Here is a 24,655-nt window from a genome sequence, read left to right on the forward strand (position 1 = left end):
CTGAGACTGTGTGGAACAGCCCTTGAGTTAATGGACCAGAAAATGCCTTGCAAAAACGCTCTGAGACAAATCAGGCTCATCCATCCACTCCACTAACCCTCACTGAGGCCCAGGGCGGAGTGCTGGGAGGAGAAATGCTGGTGAATCCGCAGGGAGATGGGGAGGAAATGGAGCAGGGAGATCCTGAGTGAGGCTGGGTGGCTGTCATTACCATCCCCTGAGACTGTGGTCAGAAGGTCCATTTGAGGGAGTGTAGATGGGGAGCAAGGAGGAAGAAACCGCACTGGAGCTCCAAGACTCCCAGTCTATTTGGAAAGATGACACATCTGAGACAGGTGAATCCAAATGCCAACAGCATCGTGCCCAGGTGAGCCTGCACTCTGAGGAGGGCGTATCGGCAAAGGCCTGCATGGTGGCAGGGAGCATACCATGGGCCCAGGAGGGCTGAGACAGTTTGAAGAGCGGAGAGGAGGAGGGGCAGGGCTAGTAGGTATCACCTTCCATCTCCAGAAGGTCAGGGCAGTCAGCAACTAGGTGACTAAGACTGATTCAGGACACTGAACCGCTATCCAGCTCCACCAACCAAACTGGGCCAGCCACTTCCCCATCTGTGCCTCAGTTTCCTTACTTGTAAAATGGACTGATAAAAGTCCCTACCTCATAGGGTTGTGAGAACCGAATGTTCTAATGCATGTAGAATGCTCACAAGAGTACCTCACACATATTAAGCGCTCAAGGCAACTTAGCTGTCCTTTAGGAAGCACTGAGGAAGTCTCGGGAGAGTGAGGAGGGGACAGCTGGGCTGCAGCAGCTGGGACACAAGGGTATGGATGGGACCATAAACTGCTTTATGTTTTGGGGAACATTTCATCTACAAGATGATAGATCTCCTCTGAAAGGAAAATTCCAAAAAGTGGCTTGTCTTCAGACAGTTCTGCCAGCTGTCAAGTTCCTTTTGGCTTTCTAACAGCTTCAGTGGCTTCTCCTCATCTTCGGGATGAATCCAGACTCAGTGTGGTCCATGTCCGGGGCTCGCTGCTCCATCTCCAGCTTCGTCAGCTGTCACTGTCCCACCAACACCTTTATGCCCCGTGGAACTCCAGGCTGTCTTCAAAAGGTGCCACCGTCTCCACGCCTGGGGCTTTGCTTCCCTCTGGGGAGAACAACCTTTCTATTTTTCCTTTAAGATTTTGTGAAGAATCAGTGGCATCCTCCAAGGTAGCTCATACCACATTGGGCCAAAATGTGTTGACCACTTATCCAGTGAGAAGCTTGAGTACAGGGACTGTATTTGATTCTTTTCTTTTCAGACTGGCACCTGGTACATAGAAAGTGCTCAATAAATCTTTAAATAAATACAAGATTGTGTCGATTTCTATTTCTGATCATTTTTTTTCCCCATTCTGCAGGCTGATTTCTTCTAAAGTAGCTTTTGGTCTCTGCCTTCAGGGCCCAGGAGTGGCTGTGTAGACGGGATGGAGGGTGTGGGTACTGGGTGGTCTTGATGTCTTGGAGGAGATCTTTGGACCTGCTAATCTGAAGATCAAGAAACAAAGGGAATGAGGACCTGTTGTTGCTGGAAAAGCGAGGTGGAGGCACCCTGGCCAATAAGGGGCCCTTGAAGGACCTCGGCTGGACCCCAGCAGATGGAGGGACACCAAAACCAGGAGGGAGCAAAAGCTTTGCAGGCTTTCACCTTCTGCCTCTGTCCGGCGGGAGAGGAGCCTTATCCAGCCTGGCCCCTCTGCCCCACCCTGCTGCTTTCCTGTCTAAGGGATTCAGGCTCCTCTCAAGGCCTTTTCCTAATCTCTCCCTTTGCAGAACATCTATGAAGTCAGAATCCCATTTCCAGGCAAAGGTGCCTGCTCATAAAGATAACAGATATTCATCCATGATGGAGGGGAAGTATCCACTCCTTCCAGCCCTTGGTGGGGCTCCAGTTACTCATTGTGTGCAATGACGCTGAGCCCTTCCCCAAACCTTGCAGATGGGAACCCTGGCGCCTGCCTGGGGAGAGGGCCTGGGAAGCTGGCCCCTCCGTGTTGGTGAACCCAAGGCCGTCCTGTGGCCAGCCCAGGGTGGACGCCTAGGTTGCTGTTGTTCTCACGGGTTTAGGGACTGGCCACAGACCACAGCCCAAGGGTGCCATCTGTGAGACCGGGCGGCCTGCTGCTGCAGGACACTGCCTCGGACGGAGACCAAAGATTGGGAAGGAGCACCTGGGGGCTGTCTTTGGCTGGTGCGCTACTGCTGATCCCTTTTACATTTTCCCTCAAAGTCTGTGTGCCCCCTCCCCTAAGAGCAATGAGGAACTTGCTTGTTTTTGCAGAGTGGCTGGAGATTTGGGGGAAGCTGCTGGGTTTGAGTGCCCAATGGCCTGACATCATTTATTGGACATTTACTGCAATTCTACATTGTGCCAGGCACTGTGCCAGACTTGGGGACACAATGGTGGGAAAACAAAACAAAAAAAATCTGGTTCCTTCCCTTCTGGAGCTTCCAGTCTAGCGATGGTGGCCAATTTGGAGAAGGTGCTGAGCAGCCTGCATTTTGCCTTGACCTCCTGGAAGCCCTCTCCTGCCCTGGGTGCTCTCCCAGGGCTGGGGCCTGGCGTTGGGGGGGCTGGGTTTGCTCATGCAGCTTGGCCTCTGCTGTGCCTGGACTTGCCCTGCTGTCCACCAGGCCCGATGGGGGTGGCGGATCAGCCTAGCCGGCTGCAGGGGAGACCCAGGTGACCTTTCCCCCACAGGGGGAAGGGTTCAGGGGTCACAGACCAGGCTGACCCTGATCCTGCTCTTTCCTGCTCCCAACAGTCCCGAGGGGCGGGCCAATGGAGGCAGGGACAATGGCCCGCGGCCGGGAAGCTGCATTCCAGTTTACAGGCCTTTGTTGGTTCCGGGAGGGGCTGGGGACTCATGAAAAGGTTTGTGGCTCGCCTGTCTGCGAGGAGGCGGTAGAGTTCCTTTGAAGCCTGACATTCCAGGCCCCGCTGGCCTCTGGCATTTCCCAGAAAATCTGCCGAGGGGAGGGGGAAAGAAAACACTTCGCCATCCCACCCGCCCACTCTGCCTTCTCAGAGCGCAGAGACCCCTGCTCTGCAGCACCCATTGCTCCACCCCGTGGGGGGCGGCTGGGGAGATGGGAGGATGGTGGGGGGCTCTAGCAGGGAGCGGTATGAAGTGTGGGGGTGTTGCAAGGAGGGGATGGAGGCTTCTTTCCACCCTCTCCAGGAGGAATCCACGTGTCTGTTCCAAGTTCCGAGTTGGGGGCTGGGGAATGAGGGGAGTTCGCTTCCAGCCAATTATCTCCCCTGACCCTAAACCAACAAACCCGGCTCTGTCCCAGGCTGGGGTGGAAATAGTCTCCGCTTGCCCTGCAGCCTCGCTGCGCCCGCGCCTGCGCCCTCCGCCAGGGACAGACACCCGAGCAGCCGGGCAGTTCTGGGAAGCGCGGCTGCGGTCGGCCATCTGGGCTGCCTTGCAAATGAGCTTGGCCGCGCGTCTGGGGCGCGAGTGGCAGTGCCCAGGAGGAGAGCCCGGCGAGACGTGCGCCCCCAGGGAGGCGAGGGCTGGTGGGGGACCTGGGGTGCAACGGGACAAACCTACAGGGATCTTGGGCCAGGTGCGGTTCAGCGCCCCCGTGTTTCTGTGGCGTCTGAGCCCACCCCCCGGAGCCCGCTCTCTGGGTTTGGCTGCTGAGCCACCATCCAGCTGTGTGACCCTGCCGGGAACGTCCAGGGCTGCTTCTCTACTGTGAAGCACATTATCGGCACGCACTTTACGATGTTCTGATTCTCCCGCATGTTCAGAGGGATAGTGATATATCCTCTCTCTGGCTCCCAAGGTCCCAAGCCAGACACAACGGCAGAGAAGTGGGTCAGGAGCGGGTGTGTGTGTGTCTCCATCAGACACAGGGATGGCATTGGGGTGGCACGCTCCCCTTATCTTGCATGCTGTCCTCGCTCAGACTCATAGGGGCTTAGTTCAGAGTTTCTTAAGGAGTGTACCAACTGTCCCCTCTCAGGTCTTCCACGAGCCCCCTAAAATTGTAAGCAAAATGCTGGTGTGATTTCCATCCCTGGGGGAGGCCAGAACCCACCCTGGAGCTACTTTTTGCCCCTGCAGCACTTATTTTACAAAACCCTTCCTTCCTTCCTTGAGCAGATATTTACTGAGCATCTATCTCCTAGGGGTCAGCGACTGAGGTTGGTGCCAGGCATGGATCGGTCTAGGCTCTCGTGGAGCTTAGATCTTTGTTGGAAGGACAAGAGTCTTCTATAACTGACGTCACAATTCATTAATTTTCGCCATGGTAAGTGCTACGAAGAAGTGCTGGGAGCAGTGTGAGCATATATTGGGGAGACCTAATCTACTGGGGGGTAAGGCAAAGGGGCTTCTCCAAGGAAGCAGCACATTTGGGCCAATGGGAAGGTGAGGTCTGGAGAGGTGACCCGGCTTGAACGTGACAGGGTTGGGGCTGACCCAGACCCCTGTGCTTTCCCCATGTGCTGGTTTGTCCTCCCCCTTGGCTGCTGATCGCATGTCCAGGGTGAGAAGGGGCCTGGGAGCAGCCAGAGCCGGAAGCGGCCTCTAAGACCTCTTCTGCTGCTTCACTCTCCTACCCACCAAGGTCTTTACCCCTGCTTCTGAGCTCAACCCGAGGTGGGCACAGAGCTGGGAAGACAATATTCTACACTCCATGGGAAGAGGGTCTGGCACAGTCCCTGAATTCTGGAACCTTCTAAAATTAAGAAGTATTTTGTGAGTAGGTCACAAGGTTCCACATTCAAGAGGTACAAACAGGCAAACAGTGAAGCTCTCCCTCTTACCCTGTCCTCTGTGGTGGCTGGGACATGGTTTAAGAGACCGGAAAATGCAAAGCATGACTGAATGCAGCAGGCTGAATGCATTCCATAGATGCATTGGTTGGCCTGTACAGGATTTTTAAAAATGTTGATCCAACATTTACAAATCAGGAAATGTCACCTACAAATGTGAATTTGGAGCTTTTTCCAGAAAAATTGGATGATCAGGTAGCACTGGGCCTGCATTCTGGCATGTTAGCTGGCTCTTAGGTAGGACATGGGATCTCCAGCTCAGCCCAGGCCCACCTTGCCCAGGATGGATGCCCTCCCGCCTCCTTCTCCCCGCCCCCCAGCCTCTCCTCTGCCTTCCCACTTCCCACTCTCATCCTACCCCACAGGCTAAAGGGCAAAAAGAGGATTTCTTTTGCGTTTCCTAAACTCAGGAGACTGGAAATAAATCAAGAGACAGACATTCCTGTCCCACTAAGGTGGGCATGATTTGGCTTAATCCTAAGCAAGATGCCAGCCCTGGGCAGATTCCGCCTCTTGCCTCGACTTCCCTTTGGGGGCTGGTCATGGAGTAGCAGGGGAAGGTGACAGGAGGTGGCGGTTCTGCCAGGGAGCCCCCCAGCTGATAGTCTCAGCTGCCCAAGTGGGGCCTGGGGAGCCCAGGATTCCCTGGGACATAAGTGGCCATGGGCCGCCGTGCTTCCCCACGCTCTGGGCTGGATCACAAGGCATGCAGCTCCTCGCTGGGGTTGGTGCTGGCGGCCTGCCATGCCACAAGAGGCCGAGATTCCCCTGAAACCCAGAGCTGCACTGATCTCTCACTGACAGAGAAATAAACCAGCATGCTCTGCCCAGGAGGCATTTCCAGAAATTTGGGCTCTGACTTTTGGTTGGTCAAATGCCAGATTCTCCTGGGTCTCTTTGTGGCAAGGGGGCCATTGAGCAATAGGTGTTTTGTTTTGCAGATGACAAGATTTTCACCATTTCAGAGTTTAAACAACAAATGCAAAAGCCTTAACTGGCTCCCCACCCCTAACCAGTGAGGTTGCTGATTTGAGCTTTGGGGCTTGGCAAATTTGTGCTTTGCAGCCTTTGGCTCCTCCAGGCCTCCCACAGCTCTGACTCAGGCCCCTGGTCCAGGCAGGGCTCATCCTTCCCAGTTTTAGGGTCACACAGGCCTGGCAGAGGCTGTTCCAGGTACAGCCTGGGGAGAGCTATTTTCTAAGGCGGGGGTTGGCAAACTATGGCCCATGGGCCAGTGGATGTTTTTTGTCAATAAAGTTTTATTGGGACACAGCCAGGCTCGTTCATTAATGTATTGTCTGTGGCTGCTTTTATGCGGGGCAGAGTTTAGTTGACAGAGAGGCCATCTGGTCTGTACAGTTAAAAATATTTACTATTTGGCTTTTTGCAGAAAAAGTTTGCCAGTCCTTGTTCTAAGGGAACAGAAGCCTGCTTTATGCCAGGGATGGCTGGGGTTAGGTCTGAGTTTCCAAGGGAGGGGGATCTGGAACTGGAAAAAGGCCAAAGAAATAGCTCAGCGGGGAGGGGATAGCCAGGAGAGAATGATGGCAGGTGAAGGGCAAAACTGAGGGGTGGCCGGAGGTCAGGAAACTCTCCAGGAGGTGCGGCCTTCCATCTCGTCTAGCACCTGGCCCACATTCCCTGTAAAACAGGGGTGTTCTCGGAACCAGCCGCGGGACACCTATGTCAAACCCAGATAGAAGGGCTTCTCATCTCTGGAGGTGGAAGGTGCGCTGCTCAGCCTCTCCTTCTCTTGAATTTGCTAACGGCCGGTGTTTGGGAGACCCCACCCCCACCCCCCAAGGTCCGTTGGGGGAGGAGGCCCCCCTTCCACATCGCGTGGTTTTCGGTCCAGGCAGTGAATCACAGACAGGCAAGCGCGGGCCACTGGCTCAGAATGTCCTGGTGTTTCCTGCCTGCGAGTGCTGCCCCAGCATCGAGGGCAGGGGCCCCCTTCTCCCTGACGTCAATTCTCCTTGAAATTAATGGGTTTCCTTTTCCTTTTGGGAAGACATGATATCTGTCCTCAGTCCCATCGACCCCATCTTTCTAACCCTGGCACCTCCTGTTCGGGAAAGCTGGTGTGGGACTAAGGAAGAGGCAGTGAGGAGGGACTCAGCAAACGGGCCTCTGAGCTGCCAGGGGTGTCGGCGCTGGACCCCCCTCTCAGAAGGCAGACGTCTTCTCGTCCAGGGTCGTCAACCGGGAATCCAGAAATTCCCAGCAGCAGTAGCATGTCTGCACCATACTGCCCGCCCTCCAAGCAGCTTTGGGACACGCCGAGGGCTCCCAGGCAGGCACTGGGGCAGTGTTATCTGGCAGGGTCTTATCTCCTTTAATTACCTCTGCTAAGGAGCTGGGATGAGACCTCCTGGCAGGAAGAGGTTATGCATTTTCACCATGTAACCATTTAAAAGTTGCTCAATCTCTGAAAACCATCCTTTAAAATTGTTGCAACCTCTAAATACACCTGTCCTGGGGCAAAAATGTGTTTGCCTCACCCTGGTTAGGGCTCTGTTTTAAATAGCCATAAAGCCAGAGGCTTGGTGTATGGCTTTAGAAGGGACGGGGTCATTCCCTGCTGTTTATACTTAAAGTAAATAGTTACTAGTTATCTTAGTGTGCTATCAATATTACTGTCAGTTACTGCAATTTATCGGAAATTCCCAGTGGGACAGCACTGTGGCTGTTTATCTCCTTAAAAACCTACAAGGCAAGGCACCACAGGCGCATAGAAGGTATGAGCTCTATTCATGGCGATCAGGACACGCCTGGTGACCATGCAGCACTAGTTACTGAAATCAGCAAGCATTTACTGAGCCGCTTCCATGTGCCAAGAACTGTGCAAAAGTGGAACCATGAAATGGATGGTCTCATTCTACTTACTGGAAGTTAGGAAATTTGATGATTCACCCTTTCTAACTCAGAAGGGTTGAAACGAATACCACCTTGTACCGTAAAGTTCTTTAAACTTAAATAAAGAAAAAAAGGTAAAACCAATCTGAAATACCGGTTGATCGTAAACAACTTGGAAACTCCCGAAAAGCACCCAATATCAACATTTTGGCATACTTACTTTTAGTCTGTCTGTACACATACACACACACTCCAATTTTTAACAAAATGAGATTGTCTCTATACTACTCTTTGGTAATTTGCTTTTTTACTTACTGTCATTAAACATTCTTCTATGACATCTTTTTTTTTAATGAGTTTTATGAATGCATGGTCTTCCAACATATTGTTGTTCTATTATTTGTTTAACCAACCCTCCACTGTTGATTGCTTTCACATTTTTGGCGTCATGTCATGAGCAATGCTGAGCTGAACATTCTTGTAAAGTTCTGTAGTTAATTTCCTTGGGATAAATCAGTGGAATCGAATTCCAAACTTTTTGTTTTCAGAGTGTGTCCATTTAATCTCACAACGTCCCCCTGGGATAAGTAGGATATTCTCCTCTCTTCTACAGCTTTTACAGTTTCTGGGTCCCATGTTCTGTGGTCCAGCCAAAGATACAAGCTTTTCTTTTTAAAAATGAGCTACTAAAAGTAGCTTGGTCTACTTTTCTAGAGTTCTTGGTCTACCGAGATGAGGTCAGTGAGCTGATTTGGCAACAGAACTGTGCATTTCCAGGGCCAGTTACAGCCTGTGTATTTAGGCACGTCGGGAAGGTTGAGGACTTTTCATTCATTTTGCACAGATTTGTTCAGGCCACCCTGTCTGTGCGGGTTGGGGGTTCCTAGAGCTGCAGGCGCTGGAGCTAACAAGGTGAGAAATGGTATCTGCCCGTCTGGCAGGGATGTTCTACGGCTCGGCGCACCTTGTCTCTGGCGTTAACACGGTTTTGTACCTGTCCGCCTAACACCTTTCGACACCTGCAAGTCCAGCCTGAAATAAATAATGGGTCTTGAAAAGTGATCCCCATTGCCGATCAGTGAGCGGTGAATTGTGACAACTGGCGAGTAACGTGTCTTGCGCTTTTCACGGCATTTTCCTCTGACCTGTGACGAGTGACTGCAGGAATACGGGTGGCTTCGCACACCTGTGCACGCCTTTCCCGCGGGCGTAATGCACGGGGCTTCCCACGGTCTTCCTGGGGCGCGACAGCTGCCTTCCCTGCGTCCCCGGAGGCGAGGCCGAGAATCCGGGGAGGCCCCGGTCCCGCGCGCCGCGACCCCACCCCCACCCCGGGCGACGCTGCCCCCGCGCCCGCGCGCCGCCGCGGCCGCCGTGTCCACGCGCGGCTTTGTCAATAAAGTTCGCGCGCGCCGGAAGCGGAAGTGGCGAGTCTCCATGGCGGCGGCGGCGGGGCCGGTGCTCTGGAGGCGGCTGCTGGGCCTCCTTCCGGGCCGCGCCGGGCTGGCTGCGCTCTTGGGGCGCCTGTCCGACCGCCTGGGCAGGAACCGGGACCGCCGGCGCAGGAGGTGAGACAGGCGGCCGGGCCGAGAGCGCGGCGCCCGCGGCCCCGACCCCGCGGCCGGCTTCTGCAGCGAGCCCGGTCCAGGGCCCCTGTGCCCGCCCCCCGCGCTCGGGCCGGTATCCGCCGCTCCGGGCCCAGCTCCGCGCTCTGCTTCGCGCTGGCCTTCCCGAGGGAGGGGGGCCGGCCTCGCCCGGCAACTCGCCGGGCACAGCCAGCGGGCCTCGAGCTCAGCCGTGCCAGTTCTCGCTTCCCCTCTCCAAGGGCTGCAGTGGCGAGCCCGTAGCCACTGTCCGCTTATACTTTCAGAGAGGGGCCGTGTTTGCATTTCACGGAGCTTCGGTTAGGCTCCTGGGACTAAGTTCATGGCTTTATTTGGACACCAGGATGTCGATGATGGAGAGTCTTGTCACGAGAGACTCTAGGTTCAGAGGGGTCTTTTCTTTAAGTAATTCTGGCTGGGAGGTGACTTGGAGGGAGTGAATCAGCCATGCTGGGATTTTGTGCATGCAGTATTTCTCACATCCTGCCAGGGAGGGCCGTGAAGCAATCTTGAGTCAGTAACACGCTGCCTCGGAAGAGGAACCACTTGAAACCCCTTCTACACTTTTCAAAAGCCCTGTGTTCTGGAAAAGTACTGAAGTGATTTATGTAAATCGTGAAGTAGGCTTTGAAGCAATTTGTTCAGGCAGTGGTCTTCTAAAGTAAACATCTACCAAGAACATGCTGGCCTAAATCTGGCTGCTATTCTTAACATTAAAAAAAAAAAAAAAAAAAAAAAAGAAGTGTACAAATAGTTTTCTTGTTAGAGAGACTTAGGCCTTACACTTTATCCTAAAACTATGACAACAACAAAAAACAACACATGCCTTAGAAATGGATCCTTTAGCTGAGGTTGCTCTTGTCTTCGATTTTATACTTATATTACCTGGGTGAGAATTGATTTCCTGGCCTTCAGTACAGAGAACTGTGGTCCAGTCATGTGTGCTGATTCTAGGTATGGAAAGGAACTTGCTTCATAAGAAAATCTTCTAGGTTATGGGAGGAGATTTCCAGCAAAAATTCAAGTCTGATTTAGGGGAACTTTCAGGCGATAGAATCAGGGGAGGATGGAACTCTTGGAACCTGCTGATCAGAATGGCTTTTAAGTTTCATATCAGTGAATGGGTGGGAGTCGGGTATAGAAGACAGGGCCTCCATTTTTTGTAATCAGTGCTTAGCAAAAAAATTTGTCCATTTCAGTGAGTAGTGAAGTTAAATGATTCTATGTCCTGGCATCAAACCACTGAGAAACTACTGGTTTAAAGTTTGAAAAAAAAAAAAAAAGAAAATTTCTATCCTCAAAGACATGCTATTGGGCAATTTGTCATTTCCCTTTATGTGCTTAAACTATGTGGTAAATATTTCGTTATTAATCATTGTTTAACATTAGAATTGATTACTGAAGGATATTGGGGCGATCTCCACAAATTCAGAAAAGACCGTTTCTCTTGGGTTTTTGGGGGGGGAGATTAATGTAAGGGATGAAGAGGTAGTCTAAACTGACTTCTTTAAGTCCTTTTGGTAAATAGTATCAATGGGTGCAGCTTGTCTGGCTCCAGATTACTTGCTGAGTAAGTTGGGGGAGAGAGAGAGAGAGAGATTGGAGAGAGGTGCCTCTGGGCCAACAACTACAACAGAAACTCAGTTTCTTGGGAATTAAGTCAGAGGTTTGTGGAAATAGTGCCTATGCTAGGACTGAGAACGAATGCGGTGGCCAGTATTGAGTGGTCCTGTAGGTTTCTGACCCTTTCCTTGCCTTCTCAGGTTTGCAGACCTTTTCTGATTCTTGGTGGCCCTAGAGTTTGAGGTTATTCATGCCTCCTGTGGCCACTCACTACCCTCTGTTGGCTGCTGACTTTCGTTTCTGCCCCATTGTTCAGTTGTACCTCCCAATTCCTCTTTCCCAGAATGATGTGGTTTCTTGTAACTCTTCTGGTCATTGATTCATTGATAATAGTTCTGTGTAGTCATGAGCTTAACTTATTTTAGATTTCAGCTTGCTGGTCTGACTCAGCTGTCGGAGTGGCCGATGATTCCTTGTGGCCAGGAAGAGTAATGGTGAGAGGGAACGGTTCTTTTACTGCCATAGTTTCCTTTTAGGCACTGAGACAGCAAGCACCATACCCTTCTTAAAATGACTTAAAAATGACTTCTGATTAGTGATCTGGAAATACTGTTGTTTCCCTCTAAGCAAGCTTCTGAGTCTTTCATTATCATTTACGGACTGCTGGGTTCATTCATGTACTCAACATGCATGTACAGAGCTCTGCTCTGCTGTGCTGGATGCCCAGGATACAGAGATGAAGACACCTCAAGATGCTCAGACCCAGAAACAGAGAGTTATGGTACAGTAAGGTAGAAGGTCATGGCAGCACCTAGGAGGGGCACCTGGAGGTCATGGAAGGCTCCCTGGTGGTAGCACTGGTGATCTCAGCTGTGTTTCCAGACAGGGCGGTAGGAATAGGTTAGGTGAAGTCCAGGGGAGTGGGCTTTCAAGGAAGGATAGAGCGTGGCGTGCAGTGGTGATTTTAGGAGCTGCAAAACGCAATTCTGAGGTCCCACAGATACTCAAACCATTTCTAGGAGCTGACTGGGGGGTATTAAGGAGGGGAGGGAGAGAGAGATAGGAGGGAGAGGAGCAAGCCAGAAGAGCCAGAGGTCCGGGGAGACAAGCTCTGAGATTCCATGTACAATTTATTTTGTTAATGATCCAAACTGAAGATGGTGGGCCTTATTCCCATGGGCAGTGGGACTAGAAAAGAAGGTTAGATTAGAATCGCCACTGATGGGGGGAGAGTGAAGGCGTGAGTAAGGAGGAGGTAGGCCATGTTACTGACTTGGGTGGATCGTGGCACATGTTGCTAAAATAAGGAGTAAGAAAGAGGACCAAGGACCAGGTTTGGGGACGATGAGCTGAGTTTGGAGCATGTTAATTAGTACCCAGGTGCATCACAGTGGAGGTGTGCAGTTTGAGTAGAGCAGATCTGGATTCAGGAGATGGCGACAGCAGTGGCAGATGGGGGGTTTTGTTTGTTTGTTTGTTTTTGTTTTTTCTTCAGTTTTCAGGCTGTACACCGTAGCTTGTCATTTGGAGTAGATGAACCTAGGGGGGCTGAGAAAGGTGTCAAGTGGGAGTCAGTTCCTAATCTTGAACTTGCCTGTCATACGAGGAAATATTTTCTCTGTGGTTTACTGTTTTGTTTTTTAAAACCATTTTCAGTTCCAGCTACACATGCAGAAAAGTCCTTATTTTTGAAACTCGGATCCTTTTTTCCATATTCTAGATGTATGATGGTGTGTGTGTGTGTAGGGGGGTGCTTCTAACTTCCTGAGTTGTAAGAAGGAAACGGTTTCTTATGTTGTAATGGCAGGTGAGCAAACTCTTGTTCAACTTAGAAGAGGTTTCTACTTTGAGGGACCAATGAGAGACTGCACTTTATGTTTTAGAGAGGATGATGCTGATGGTTTCTAGAAATTGCTTTTTCTTTGAACCTTTGTGACGTTGGGACACAGTCAGATTTGCCGCTGACTGACTTTCCCAATTGTAGCTTTATTAAGCTAATATTGTCCTCCCGAGCACATTCCCGCTGGGGAGGAATTAGGTCAATCAGTGGTGTGCTGGTGGCCTAGGATTCAGATGTCCTGGTCCATAATCTACTTGTAAACATTTGTGATCTGATGAATGTAAATGAGTCATTTCCAAGGCTGTTGGGGAATCAGGGCTGGTGAAAGCCGTTTGGAGCAGCAGTCTCTGTGATAGGCTCTCATCAGGCTCTTTGCTGTGTCTCCTACGTTTGGCGTCATGAGGTGTATGGCAGGTTCATAAATATATTTTAGATTTATGGCTCCTCTCCGTAATCGACTTCCGTTTGGCTAAGCTAGGAGGAGAGTCGTTGGTCAGCACGTGGCTGCGTGCTGGCAGCCAGGACCTCTCCCGGTCCTGGTCCGAGTGGAGCCGGCCGTTGGGTTTCTGCAATCTACGGGAATCCACACTCATTTCCCTTACCGGGTTGAGGTCTTGCATTAGTCAGGAAGGGCTGACTGCTGCCAGCGCTGCAGGAAGTGTGGTACCTTCATGTAGTTTCTTGAGCCTTTCTTAGTAAGTGTGATGACTGTTGCTCTTTTCTCATCAATTCACTTTTTTTTTTTTTTTTTGCATTTAAATGTGTATGACTGAGGGGGGAGGGAGGGTTTTCTTAAAAAGTAAGTTTCTGAAAATATTACAATCCAGAGAGCTCAGTTTCTTTTAAAAATGTCTTTTTCATCAGTTTATACAGATTTGAATGGGATCCAAGCTGCCGAATTTGTAAGGTGGATAGTATCTTAGATTTCCAGAAGTGCTCATGGGTCTTTAGCCCAGGCCCCTGAGCCCACAGACAGGGCGCTTTGTTGCTGTGCCATGCACGGCGCGGAGAACACGACTCCTGCACCTGCCTGGTGCCGGGTCGGGGCTGATGGCTGAAGACCGTCCTCCAGCATCACTCTGTTTGCCCCACTACCCTGGTGTAAAGAAACGCCAGGAAGTTAGCCTGCTTGCTTGTGTCCCATTGTAGCAGGTGGCACTAGGTGTTGTGACTCCAGGGGAGGCAGACAGGTGGCCTCTGAGACCAGGCAAGGATTGAAGGGGGAAAGGTAGAACCGGGTGTGACTCCCCGGGGCCTGCTTTCTGCACTGACATCTCTGCACTGAGAGTGTGGGAAGTGAGTCTGGTCTCTGAACAAAGGAAAAATGGGAAGTGCTGGTGGTGTTTTTCCGTGAAGCACGGGAGCTTTGAAATGTTTGGTAAAGTGGAAAACTCCTTTCTCCCCCCCAAAAAGGAGAAATGCCTTCTGTTCTCCTGGAGGCTTCCTTGGATTGATAGCATCTCACTGCTGGTTTGTTCCCGAGGTTTCGGCCTAGTGACTTATTCTCAACTGAAGGTCTGGGATCCTGTGCCCTCAAGCAGGAGGAGCTTATCGTTGTGTCTACGAGTGCTTCGTGGGCCTGACAGGCTTCTGCTGTCCTTGTTGGCCCTTTCTGGCATAGCAGTGGCCCCAGTCCAGGGGCTCAGGGACAAGAGGCCAGAGTGTCAGTGCCCTCCCTCCTTGGTCAAGATGGTTCAGGAAATTTGTCCCCAGACACATTCCACAAGACGCCCGAAATCACATGGCTCTGAAGCTTTGCCAAGAGTCAGGTCTCGTGGGCGGTGGCTGATTTGTCCAAGGGAATGCGGGTCCCCTTTCACCTGTAGAATCGCAGGCTGAGGATTGGTTTGCATCGTGACTTGTTTTTTGGTTGCTGCTGCCACCACCAGCTGAGGTCTGTACCGTGGAGTGGTGCAGCCCGATTTTGAATAGAAGGGCATGAGTGATGCTGGCCACCTGCCCTGGCCTGGTCTCTAAACTCCCCCAGCATTCCCGAGTGAAGGAGTGGGCCTTCAGAAGGCACACGGGCAGAGCCTTGTCACCTGAGCCCCTTCCTCCCCCACTGCTGCTTCCTCTCCCTGCGACTATAAGTGGGAGCTGGACGCTATCTGGAGAGATCGGATTCAGGGGTGCTCGGGTCTGCGTGTGGAAATTGCGTGTGTATGCTGGTTCACTTCTCAGTGGTGAATGTGACATACAGCTAAGCTTTTTGGGTAAAATAACCACAGCCTCTCCCTCCCTCAAGCCTCTTGGGGGTTAGTGTTTTGAACTGGGACATGTGGTTTCTTAGTAAACCCCCGGGCTGGAGGGGAATTGCTTTTGTAGGTGGTCAGTCCGTGGAGACTGGAATTACCGAGCGGTAGGGGCTGCTGCTAGCGTGGGGAAGGACCTTTTCCGAGAAAACTCCCAGGAGTTGCATTGTGGAATGATGGGAACTAACCCTCCTGGGGTTCTGGCTGAGGTGAGAGGGAAAAATAGGGCCCTTGAGCAGGCTCTGGAGAGGCCAGCAATGCACCTTCGGAGCGGGAGTTGGCTGCTTCGGCTCCGGCCGGCACCTGCAGCTCGGTCCTGAGTGTCATGAGCGCACATGTCACCTCCCGGTCTCTGTTGTGATCGTGGCACCTTTTTTCTTTGTTTTAAATTGTGGAATATAACATATTTACATAGAAGTGATAACTTTCCAAGTTCAGTAAAACAAGTAGTTAGCAAATTTCAAAGAATATTGTGGGTTACAGTTCCACAGTTTCAGTTATTTCCTTATTGTGAAATATAACACATATGCAAGAAGGTGATATCTTTCAAAGTACATTTTAACAAGTAGTGATATAGGAAATTTCCAAGAATGTTACGGGTTACAGTACCATAGTTTCAATTATTTCCTTATTGTGAAATATAACATTCTTATATACAAAAAGGTGATAATTTTCAAATTACAATTTAACCAGGTGGCTGTAGAACGAATTTCAAAGAATGTTATACGTTACAATTCCACGATTTCATTTCTTTCCTTCTAGCTGTTCTAATACCCTAGCAACTACAAAAAAGAAAATTATATAGAGATCCAGTGTTTCTAATCCTTTGTTAAATTCTATCATGTCTTGTTGCTACCCCTTCCTCTAGTTTAATCACTTTCCTGATCTTCAGGGATGTCTAGGCAGTGACCACCCTAACTTGTTCATGTTGAAAAGGGGTGTCGGCATTATGGGAAAAGGGGACACAACTGGTTGATGTTCTTGAAGAGGCTGTTGCCTCTGGGTTTTGGGACTTAGCTGGCATAGGAGCTCTCTGGGGGATTTAAATGTCTAAAGAATAAATTTAGTGAGTGAAACTTTTATAGCGTCTCAGATAGGGATCCGGGTATTCTTTAGGGTTTTCAGGTCTACTGTTGACTTGGGATTACCCTATTGTGGTGATTTGGCATATGTAGGTGAAGCTTGCATAGGAGTAACCTCCAGGACAGCCTTTCAACACTATTTGAAATCTCCTAGCGACTGAAACCTTATTTTGTTGCTTTTCTTTCCCCCCTTTTGGTAAAAAAGGCATTCTCAACCCCTCAATGCCATGGTCAGACTCATTCTTGTAATCCGTGTCCCACTCTCCAGGGAGACTCATTCACCTGGGGGGTCCTGTCCTACATCAAGGGGAGGGTGATGAGTTTATTTGTGGAGTTGGGCTTAGAGAAAGTCTACATTTGAGCAACAAAAGAGGTTCTCTAGAGGTGACTTCTAGGCATAATTATAGGTGGGCTTAGCCTCCCCTTTACAGTTAGAGGTTTCACAAGAGGAAGCCTCAAGATCAAGGGCTTAACTTATAAAGCAGGGGGTTCCTAAGTTCACATAGCATAAGTTCTGCCCAGAAGAATTAATCAGTAGGTCACATTATTATCATTTAGTTGTACAGTCCTCATCACTCTCCATTTTAAACAATTCTCATGACCTAAAATACCCCATAGCTCTTTTCAGCCCTTAATTATCTGTCCTTAGTATTTATGTGGTGCTAGTATGGTATTCCTATTAATTATGGTCCCTAATATGCTATAGGTAGATTTTTCCCATTTACCCTTCTCTTGTCAACTCTCTGTACTAGTGTCGTACCTTGGAAGTATATTATGCAAGCACCTATCTATATTTGTGGTGCTGATCTGTGAGATACATGCCTTTAAACAACCCCTTTTATTCCTGTTCTCTTTCAGTGCAGCTCTGATACTTACGATCCCATTAACAAACAATCATCACCCATCCATTTCCATACCTTTGAATTCACCCTCATTAACATATCCGAACATATTAGGTTGTCATTCCCCCTTCACTAGCTTCTGTCTATCTGTAGGTCCCCAATATTCTCCATTATAAGACATTGATATTACATTGTTCATGAAGTTCCTAGTAATGGTAACACAATGTGTCTGACTTACATCACTTAGCATTATATCTTCAGAGTTCATCCATGTTGCTGTATGTTTCAGGACCTTGTTCCTTCTTACTGCTGCATAGTATTCCGTTGTATGTATGTACCACATTTTGTTTATCCACTTGTCTGTTGAAGGACACTTGTATTGTTTCCATCTCTTGGCAGTTGTGTGGCACCTTTTTTTAAAATACCATTTGATTGAGATATATTCACATACTCTGTAATTATCCAGTGTACAGTCATTTATTCACTGCATCATCATATACTTGTTCATCACCAGAATCAATTTTTGAACATTTTCCTTACTCCAAAAAAAAAAAAAAAGGTAAAAAGGAACACCTAAAATGTTCCATCCCCCCATCCTATCCTGTTTTTCATTTAATTTTTGTCCCCATTTTTCTACTCATCTGTCCATACACTAGATAAAGGGAGTGTGAGCCACAAGGGTTTCACAATCACCCAGTCATACCACATAAGCTACGTAGTTACGCAGTCGTCTCCAAGAATCAAGGCTACTGTACTGGGTTGCAGTTCGACAGTTTCAGGTATTTCCTTCTAGCAACTCCAATACACTAAAAACTAAAAAGGGATATCTATATAGTGCATAAAAATGCCCTCCAGAGTGACTTTTTGAGTCCATTTGAAATCTCTCAGCCACTGAAACTTTATTTTGTTTCATTTTACTTCCCCCTTTTGATCAAAAGGATTTTCTTAGTCCCCCGATGCCAGGTCCAGTCTCATCATGTCCCACGTTGGGGAGATTTACACCCCTGGGATCATGTTCCACTTGGGGGGGGGCAGTGAGTTCACCTGATCACCTGATGTGGCGCCTTTTTAAAGCACTCTGCTCCTTTCTAGAGCACCTTCCCCTCTAGGTGTATAAAGTGCCACCTTTTGGTTGGGTCTCCTCCACAACGAGTGTGTGAATCCTAATTGGCTTTCAGCTCCTTCTCCTCTCTAACAAAAATAAACCTGTCAGTACACAAATTAAAGAGGAAGCTAACATAAAAAAAGCCTCCAACAAATCTTGGACTGCGGCCCTGGTGGAACCTTCCCAGGGAGTGCTGCTTGGCAGGGAAGAGACCTGTTCAAGGTAGCCTCGGGGTGTGGTGCTCTCCCAGGCAGGTCGGAGGTGACAGAGTGGACCTGACACCGTTTTAGTCTTTTGCTTTTAATACTGTCTGCACTGGTTGTGGAGCCCTCCTGAGTTTTTCTGTTGAGGGGGTAGTTTCTGCCAGTTCCTGCTTCTTACATTTCTTCTCACCTTTCCTTGCCTGGTGGTCCCCGTTTTCAAAGCCCACTCAAATGTATGACACTGTAAAGCCTTCCTAGTAACCCCAGCACCACTGGAAGCATATGGGCTGCCTGTTTTGACATTTCTTCCTTTGTTTTCAGTGCGTGCTCTTGTACTGTGGTTAGATGGTGCCGGCGTGGAAGTTTGGTGAGGCCACCAGGATGGTGGGGGACAGGGACTGTGCCTGGTTCTTCATTGGCCCCCTCCACAGATACATAATGGGTGCCCACATGATGACTGGGAGTGAGGCTTAAGTGGGCATTTGCACTCTTGTCACTCGCCTTGTACCAAGAAAGCATGTCCTTTTCTTACTGTGTGCGTGGAGGAAGGTTGTGTGGGGACTGACGAGTGGCCCTGGAGAGGCAGACGTGCCGGGGTCTCTTTCACGTGGCCTGACGGGATGCTGAATGCCACGAGGCTGGGAGGTGGGTTAATCTTATGCTGCCATGGGGTTTTCCACCTCAAAGATACTATGTTTAATGAATGAATATTAGAATTTGGGGCTTCAAATTGATAGATTGCAATGAAATTTTCCCATTGTCTTGTGGTAGTCCCTGTTGGATCGAAGTTAAGAGCACAGCAGAAGGAGTGTGGCCTGTGGCTTGGAAAGTTGAGGCAGCAGTCATTGTTTACACGTTTGAGCCTTTCATTGGCAAGCTGGGCTGTTCCTGGAAGTGGGTGAGGCTTAGCAAGCTGGTGCAGGGGAGGGCTGTCACCACTCTTGGAGACAGCGGGATAGGAGAGCTTGCCTCCTGGGTACTGGGGCCCCAGGCGAGGCCCAGGCTTTCCAGGACACAGATTGCCTGGAAGGTACCTTCCACCCATTGCCTAAAGTTTTCTTGGCAGTGGATCAGCAGTGACAAACTGGTGGGCTTTCTGGGAAGTACAGCTGTGGGCCATCTGGTGTCTGTATAGGGACATTTACAAACCCTGGGAAGATTCAGCCCTTTATCGTGAGGCAAATGAGTGAAATCATCTTCCTGGAATCTGTGGCCATTCAGGCCGGGGGGTAATTGAGCACCTTCCCCCCAGAGTTCCTCTCGAGACTGTGGTAGAAGGTCATCCACAAAGAGGATTTTCCTGCTGCCGTTGCAGGGCTGGTTCCTGTGGGGCTCACGGTGTGCAACTACTCCACTGCCACCGGACCCGCAGAAATGCGGGTTCCCCAGCAGAGCCGCACCGACTCTAGCGGTTAGCTTGGGCTCCCAGGGGAGCAGGTTTATGTGTCAGCCCAGTGTCAGGCAGAGCCTGGGATGCAGCTGGGGATGGGCCAGCTCTCACCATCGCTTACACCCCTTGAGATGCGTTCCTCCTCCCCAGCCTCTTCCAGCTCCAGCTTTTCTCTCCAAATCCGAGTCTTAAAGATGAAACGTTCAGCCACTCATTTTCCTGCTTCTGTCCCTATCTATAGCCTCTGAAAAGAAGCCCTATTGATCTCCTCAGTCACAAGGCTGGGGGCTGGGTTGTGACCCTCAGCCCTACACAAACTCGCCCGCGTTCCAGGCATTTTTCGGTGGCCTCCTGCAGCCAAGTGTTGCTGAGGTGGTTCATTCGGGGGTGGCGTTTGTAAATTTACTCGTGGCTGCTTTAGGTCTGGCCCCTGAGTCTTCTGGAATCGCTGTGAAGTTTGGGGTTTGCCCATAGGCGTTGGCACTTCTCAAGCAGGTCAACCAGCAGTCTCTTCGAGGTGTTAGAGGAGAAGGAGCTGATGGAAACACTCTTTTGCTAAGTTTGACTTGGGGTCACTTAAACGTGTTCCAGAGAATTTGAAATTTGGTTAAAAAAATATCCCTGTCCCCTTTCGATAGCTGAGAGAGACTATTTCCTTCCATTTTTAAAATTGAGATATACCATACAGTCATCCAAAGTGTACCATCAGTTGTACATAGTACCATTATATAGTTGTGCACACACAATGCTTTGAACATTTTCATTACTCCAAAAAAATTTAAAGTAAGAATAAAAATTAAAATAAAAAAGGACACCCAACACCCCCCCCCCATTATTCATTTAATTTTTGTCCCCATTTTTCTACTCATTAGTCCATACACTGGATAAAGGGAGTGTGAGCCACGAGGTTTTCTCAATCACACAGACAACCATGTAAGCTATAATTATACAATCATCTTTAAGAATTGAGGCTACTGGATTACAGTTCAACAGTTTCAGGTATTTCCTTCTAGCTATTCCAATACACTAAAAATTGCAGAGGAATATGTATATAGTGCATGAGAATAAATCCAGAATGACCTCTCGACCCATTTGAAATCTCTCAGCCACTGAAAGTTTATTTTGTTTCATTTCGCATCCCTGTTTTGGTCCAGAAGTCTTTCTCAATCCAACATTGCTGGGTCCAGGCTCATCCCTGGGAGTCATGTCCCACATAGGGGAGAGGGCAGTGAGTTCACCTGCCGAATGGGCTTAGAGAGAGAGACCACATCTGAGCAACAAAAGAGGTTCTCTGGGGTGACTCTTAGGCACAATTATAAGTAGGTTTAGGCTGAGAGAGACTTTTGAAGCAGAATTTGAGGACTATAACCTGTCTGCATCTTTCTGTAACAGGTCACCATGGCTGCTGCTGGCTCCCTTGCTGTCCCCAACTGTTCCCCAGGTCACGTCCCCACCCTGTTGCCTATGTCCAGAGGGCGTGCACAGGTTCCAGTGGATTCGAAACCTGGTCCCAGAGTTTGGCATCTCCAGTTCTCATGTCAAAGTCCTCTCTTCCCCAGCAGAGTTTTTTGAGCTCATGAAGGTAAGTTATGTCTTAAGGAAAGAGAGTCAGAAGTTTGAGTTAGAGGCTTTGGGGGATAAGGTTGGCTGAGTAGCAGTAGTTCCTTTTGTTCTAGAAGCTTTTGATGGCTGCTCGACTTACTCCTTTTGGGCTCTCCCTGTGAGGTTTCAGCATCACCGAGCGTAATCAGAAGCTCATCTGCATGGCTAACAGCCCAGGTAGAGTCACTCTGAGAATGGGCATGCTGAGGGCAAGGCCCTAGGTTTTGGTCCTTGTGGACACATTGGTTTCCTTCCTTCTGTGTGGGTGGTGGAGGTCACTTATCACCAAGAGGAGGGTTGGTGAGGACCTGTGGGCCACAAAGTTGTGCCTGGTATGATGTCTGGGGAGAAACAGACCTCCCTGGTCAGTACCTGACAGGCCCCTGCCCCCGGGAACACCTCCAGGACCCTTCAGCATTGTGGCTGTGCTGTGAAGGACACGAGGACCCAGGTGGCCTACCGGTGGGATTTGACACATAGGAAGTAGTCAGAGCCCCTCACTCGATGAATAGGCAGTCACGGATAACTGGAAAATTTGGGCATCCTGGTTTTAGGTTTCATGTCCTGGTTCTTTTTTGTGACTCTGAGGTCCGTGCCTTCCCTCTCCTGGCAGTGAAGCTGAACGTCACGTTTGGACAGTTCAGCTTGCAATGTCTTAGTTGGATTTTTGTGCCATGTCTCATTATTTGTGGTAAAACTACTAATTGGAATGCAGTAGTTCAACACTAATGAATTTTTATTACTATGAACACTGAGTTCACATTAGCAATCATCTTAGAATTAGAATATAATGAGATCAGGCAGGCAGGATGCTGCGAGATTGTAGGAGATACATGTAGAGATTCATTTTTGTTCAGAAAATAAACTTTAACTCATTTGAATGCTTGTACATGTTTTCTCCTTTGCCCTGTTCTTCATGTAGAGTCACACTTAGCTTAATGCCTGGCTGGTTTATTCAGAATACACTCTGCATGCACGTGTGTGTGTGTGTGTGTGTCTTGTGTGTGTCTTTTGTTCTCCCACGCTCACCTGCCTACCTGAACTACTTGTCTGACCTGTGCATCCTTGTTTGTGTAGGACTGAGGCTTGGGCTGTTTTGCCCTTTGCTCCTACTTATTTTTCTCCTTGGCTTTAAGAAACAGATTTTTCAAAGGAGGTTCTTCTCAGCATTGTTATCACCTCTGTGTGAGTAGCTGACAGTCTCCAGGAGGTGAGGTCTCCTCCACCAGGAGGCCAGGCCACATGGGCACCTGTAGAGAGAGGGTGGGGCTGCCCAGGCCAGCAGGGGCGGCACTGTTGGGAAGAAGCCAAGGTGCCTCTGCCTGCCTTCCAAACTCAACCGTGGGCAGATTCTTCTGGCTCATAATATATTGGAACAGACAGAGTAGCCTGTGTCCACAAGAAGATCCCATGGTGCTGGTTTCTGCCCCTTCCTCCCAGCCAGGCTGCTTCTTGGAGGACTGGCCTCCTCCAGTAAACCCTCAGATATTCTTTTGCTGCCTGAACTAACCTGACTTCTTCCTTCCTTGTGTCTCTCTTCACAATTGCCTTCCTCACAAGCATCTATAATAGATAACAAAACAAAAGAAGTAGCCCAACTTGGGAACCGTCTGTGTTTCTCCTTGTGCATAAGCCTTTTTCCGGCACTGTTCATGTATTTGTCTAGTGAAGATGCTGCTCTTGCTTGTGCTGGAAACGGCTTCTGACAGGGTCTCCCTTCCTGCCAGGGCAGCAGGTGTGTGCTCTGCCTCCCCCCCGCCAGCCTTGCTCCCAGCCTGCCCACCAGGGGCTTGGTCTTCTGTAGTGCTGCCATCTCCTCCAGGGCCTCCTAGAGCTTTGGGGATTCTGTCAGTTGTTCTCTTGGGGGCAGGAGCAGGGTCTCTAGGGACAGCTGTTAGGACTGATGCTATGTGTCATCTTTGGAAATCAGTATGTTCAGTATGTGTCCCTGTATTTCTCTGTCACGTTCCAAAAGTAACACATTCTCGTTGTGCAAAGCTCACACAGTGCAGGGGCCGTAAAGAGACTTCATCTTCATTGTACTCCCCCTCCTTCCAGCCCTGCTCCCCAGAGATGACTGTCAGCAGTCAGGAGTATATTCTCTCTGCTTCTGCAAGCACATTTACACACACATGTAGACACGTGTGTGCACAGGAGCGTGTAAACAGGTGAGGGTGCGATTTGCATTCTGTTCAGTAATTTGCTTTAGTCTCTCAGCAGTACATTGTGGACGTTCTTTAAACTCATCATGTATAGCTCGCCTTCATTCTTTTTCACGGCTGCGTTGTATTGCATGGTGCACTTAGACAAGGAGCAGTCCTTTGCTTTGCAGGCTGGGCATTTTATGTTAGGATCTTGGATTCTTGTTTGGGAGCAACCATGCACGTTTTGGGCTTCCTTATTAATTGGTGGAGATAGAGGATAGTTCACCTCGGAGTGTTATTTTCCTCAAGGGTCAAAGGACTGTTTTCTCAGTGAACTATGAAAATGCTGATTGTGAATTTTGAAATTGTTCCTCCTCTTTCAGGGGCAGATAAAACTCGCCAAGAGGCGAGTTGTGATGGCATCCCTCTACCTGGGGACAGGGCCTTTGGAGCAGGAACTGGTAAGTTTATGGGGAGGGGTCTGGCAACAGCAGTGAGTTGGCCCCCAAACCTCCCAGTTGCCCAGCACTGTGGGGCTGTCATAGAGCTGCCTTTCCTGGACCTCTGGCTCAGAGGCAGCTCTTCTGTCTTTGTCCCGTATGCTGGTGGAATTGGAGATTATCAAGACTATTTGTGATCCAGAGGACGGGGCCTGCTCTAGCCTGCCTGGCTCCTCTTCCCTTGTTGCAGCTCCATGCTGGGCAGGCCCAGTAAGGAGGGCGTGGGGAGGTCCAGTCCTGCCTTCTGGCCTTGCTGGCCAGTGGGGTCTTGGAGCTGCTTTGTCTCCTTGTCCAGGGCTTGGCAAACTACGGCCCGCAGACCAGATCTGTGAGCTAAGAATGGTTTTCACGTTTTAAAATGATTGAGGAAAAATCAAAAGAAGAAGAAGATTTCTTGACCACAAGAAAAGTACTGTGTATGAAATTCAAATCTTAGTGTCCATAAATGAAGTTTTGGTGGAACACAGCCATGCTGATTCGGTTGTGCATTGCCTATGGCTGCTTTCAAGCTATAGCCGCAGAACTGAGCAGTAGTGAAAAAGACCCCCTGGCCCACAAACCCCACCTGGCCTTCCTTTTAAAGAAAACAGGACCTGATCCCTGTACTGAGTGAAAGAGGCAGTGCAGGCCAGGGTGGCCTGTGAGTTGTGTCAAGGGCTGGTGTCCTGTGGCAGGTCCACAGCCAATCTTGCTCTATCCAGACATGCTGAAACACTGTGCTTGTCAGTTAGAATGAGTACAGGCAGGAGGAAGGAGCTGGAAACCACCAGGTTTGTTTACTTTGTGCTTTTTGTAGTCTGAAGCCAGTGAGTGTCCTGGTGTGCAGCCAGGGTCT

The 24,655-nt window shown here is 49.6% G+C and overlaps 1 protein-coding gene across 8 annotated transcripts in view; it reads left to right on the forward strand.

Moving 5' to 3' along the window:
- The first annotated feature begins 9,038 nt into the window (after positions 1–9,038).
- The window catches only part of PGS1 (phosphatidylglycerophosphate synthase 1), a 40,156-nt gene continuing 24,539 nt past the window's right edge, over positions 9,039–24,655 (forward strand). For 6 of the 8 annotated variants that reach the window (XR_005212859.1, XR_005212858.1, XR_005212861.1 and 3 more), the window contains exons 1-3: positions 9,039–9,261; positions 20,967–21,156; positions 23,704–23,781. Coding sequence is in view for 4 of the 8 variants with exons in the window: in XM_037810411.1 (XP_037666339.1) it covers positions 9,131–9,261; positions 20,967–21,156; positions 23,704–23,781 (399 nt within the window). In the remaining 4 variants the exon portion in view is untranslated. The remainder of the gene's footprint in view (positions 9,262–20,966; positions 21,157–23,703; positions 23,782–24,655) is intronic. The other 2 variants (XM_037810410.1, XM_037810409.1) reach the window with 2 other exon arrangements.

This window comes from Choloepus didactylus, chromosome 18, assembly GCF_015220235.1.
Source record: "Choloepus didactylus isolate mChoDid1 chromosome 18, mChoDid1.pri, whole genome shotgun sequence".
Classification (NCBI taxonomy): domain Eukaryota; kingdom Metazoa; phylum Chordata; class Mammalia; order Pilosa; family Megalonychidae; genus Choloepus; species Choloepus didactylus.